At 38.3% G+C, this 2,470-nt stretch overlaps 1 protein-coding gene across 2 annotated transcripts in view; it reads right to left on the minus strand.

Moving 5' to 3' along the window:
• Positions 1–2,055, minus strand: part of clec11a (C-type lectin domain containing 11A) — a 7,210-nt gene extending 5,155 nt beyond the window's left edge. The window contains exons 1-4 of one of the 2 annotated variants that reach the window (XM_014031303.1): positions 1,828–2,055; positions 1,697–1,722; positions 1,160–1,274; positions 921–1,028 (exon numbers count right to left, since the gene is read on the minus strand). In XM_014031303.1, coding sequence (XP_013886757.1) covers positions 921–1,011 — 91 coding nt within the window. In that variant the 5' untranslated portion in view covers positions 1,012–1,028; positions 1,160–1,274; positions 1,697–1,722; positions 1,828–2,055. The other variant, XM_014031302.1, reaches the window with a different exon arrangement.
• Positions 2,056–2,470: the final 415 nt, after the last annotated feature.

A 2,470-nucleotide genomic window follows, 5' to 3' on the forward strand; every position in this document is an offset into this window, starting at 1 on the left:
CTACATGGTAATAAGGTAGTAATTATATTTAATAAATGTTTTATTAACTTGTAATTACATTTAATAAATATTTTTATTACCTTGTAATTACATGGTAATAAGGTAGTAATTACCATTTAATTACATTTTTATTTAGCTTGTAATTACATGATAATAAGGGTACCGTAAAAGAAAGCGTTACCCAAAAAATGTGGTTGGGAAACCCTTATTTGCCTCGCTCTGGGCCTCTGAGCAAGGCTGTTAAAGTACCTGTGACATCAAGTTTTTGTAATAAACATGAATGCATTTTTTTATAGATAGCACTAATCACAATTTTAAAAAAAATCACGACCCTGAGATGAACGTTTGTTGAGATATTCACATGTGGAGTAACAGGAAGTGATGTCAAAGGGGAATGTCTGCATGTGAACAGCATCTCTACCATGGCCAACAACCCAGACTGTAGATTATTTTGAGTCACTATCACAGATGTCAGAGTTCAAATAACGTTTTATAAACAAAAACCTTTTCTTAAAAGCTGTGATGTCACTTCCTGTTTCACTTTGGCTGAGCCAAATTCCAAAAGAGCGGCAGCCTCCTGCTCCACACGAGTGATGGAAAAACCAAAGAAATTATTTCCCCACTGAGGGRCAACGAAGGTTAAAATTATAATTATTCTAATTATAAATCAAATTTAAGAACATGTAATAAAAGATGATTAAAGTAGCCAATGTGTAAACAAAAATGTTTAGTGTTTGGAATACTTTTTGAGGATKACTCTCAGCTACTACCACACCAAATTTTAGCCTAATATCTGTGTAGTTGACTGAATTATAGACATTTTGTGTTCATTATGACGGATTATCTGTCTTGAATTGTGCAGATTATTATATTTCTGATGGTGGCAGCTGATAATCAGCAGATTTAATGACCAGTCTTACCGTCCAGCCTGGAGACGCGGTCAATGAGCTGGCTGACTTTAACGTCCAGAGTGTAGTGACCCACATTCAGTTTGTGGATGGCCTGATCCATGCTGGCTAGTCTGGACACTGAGGGATGGAAAACAGCAGAACCAAGTACTAAAACACATTAAAGTACACATTAAAGGACAGAGACGAATCATCCGTTTGACATCATTTAGACACAACTTGATGCAAACGAAGTGAACAAAACAACTCACAGACATAATTATACGAGCTTTCAAAGTCCGACACTTGGGTGGTKGGCTCAGATTCGGGTTCTGGAAAAATGTCGGGAACGTCGCCCCTCGTCTTCTTCACCTCTGGCACAGATGCCTGACGAACACACAGAAAGACCCCCCATGACGTCACTGTTTCCGGCTCAGACAGGAGGGAGTCTGGGAGTCCTTCTATGTCCTCTTTAGTTCAGATTGTAAACAGAAACCAGGTAGTTTGACTCATTTTGGGAAAAAAAACACTCATGTGGAGTCTGCCAACAGCTTAAAAATCTGTGTTCATTTCAAAATAAAAGCACCGACACTTGATCTGCAAGGCTGTTATTCTCAGCATTAATTCTTTTRTTTTGAAGTTCACATTTTTATTCTCTAGATCAACAAATCTTCCAGTAAATAGATGATAACTGTTTTTTCAAAGTAGTGGGAATGGTTCAGTCTCACCCAGTCAAACAACCATGATGATCACAGTTCAAATTTAATATCTTTAATTAAAAAATGACAGTTAATGCAGAGAGTTCTGACCTGTGTCGACGCAGCGTTGATCAGCCCTGCAGGAACACACACAGCCAGAAAACACAAACAGAGTGTGTGTGAGGTGGCAGCCGGTCCCATTGCAGTAGCTCCACTTTTCCTGCAGCAGCAAAAATAAAAACCACTGTGTGCACCTCCTGAGCTGCTCTGCTCCACTCCTTCTCCCTCCTGGAACAGCAGCAGGAATCTCTCTCTCCTCAGACATGTGAAGGGAGGGTCCACACACCCCTTCAGGGGGAGAGAGAGAGAGAGGAAAAGTCAGGTATCAAACAGAAACAAATCTTTTCCTTTCTGTCTTCTTCACCATGAGTCTCATTTTTCTCCTYGAAACAACAGGAAAGCTCTTTGTTTTCCATTTCCACGCTTTGTGTGAGCAGCGTGAGCTCATACTTCTGTCCTGTGGAAACAGAGCTCAAAAATAGAAACTTTCCACAAATAATAAACAGTTTTATACTTTTTAATATCTACTTTAAAAAAAAAACTGGTCAGAGATACGTATTAGTAGATTTAGTCATTGTTGACCAAAAGATCCTTCATTTGAAAATCTGGATCAGGATTAAAAACACTGGTGGAAAAGCAAAGAAGTAAATTTCCAAGCTTGAATTCAATAAAACACATTTAAATTACATTTAAATTAAACAAACGTAAAGCAGAAAAAAACAATTCCAATGAATTTTGGATGTTGTGTAAAACTTAAATAATAGAAAACGATGATTTAAAACAGGGGTGTCAAACTCCTGTCCTCGAGGGCCGCTATCCTGCATG

Source organism: Austrofundulus limnaeus, unplaced genomic scaffold, assembly GCF_001266775.1.
Source record: "Austrofundulus limnaeus strain Quisiro unplaced genomic scaffold, Austrofundulus_limnaeus-1.0 Scaffold1219, whole genome shotgun sequence".
Lineage (NCBI taxonomy): Eukaryota > Metazoa > Chordata > Actinopteri > Cyprinodontiformes > Rivulidae > Austrofundulus > Austrofundulus limnaeus.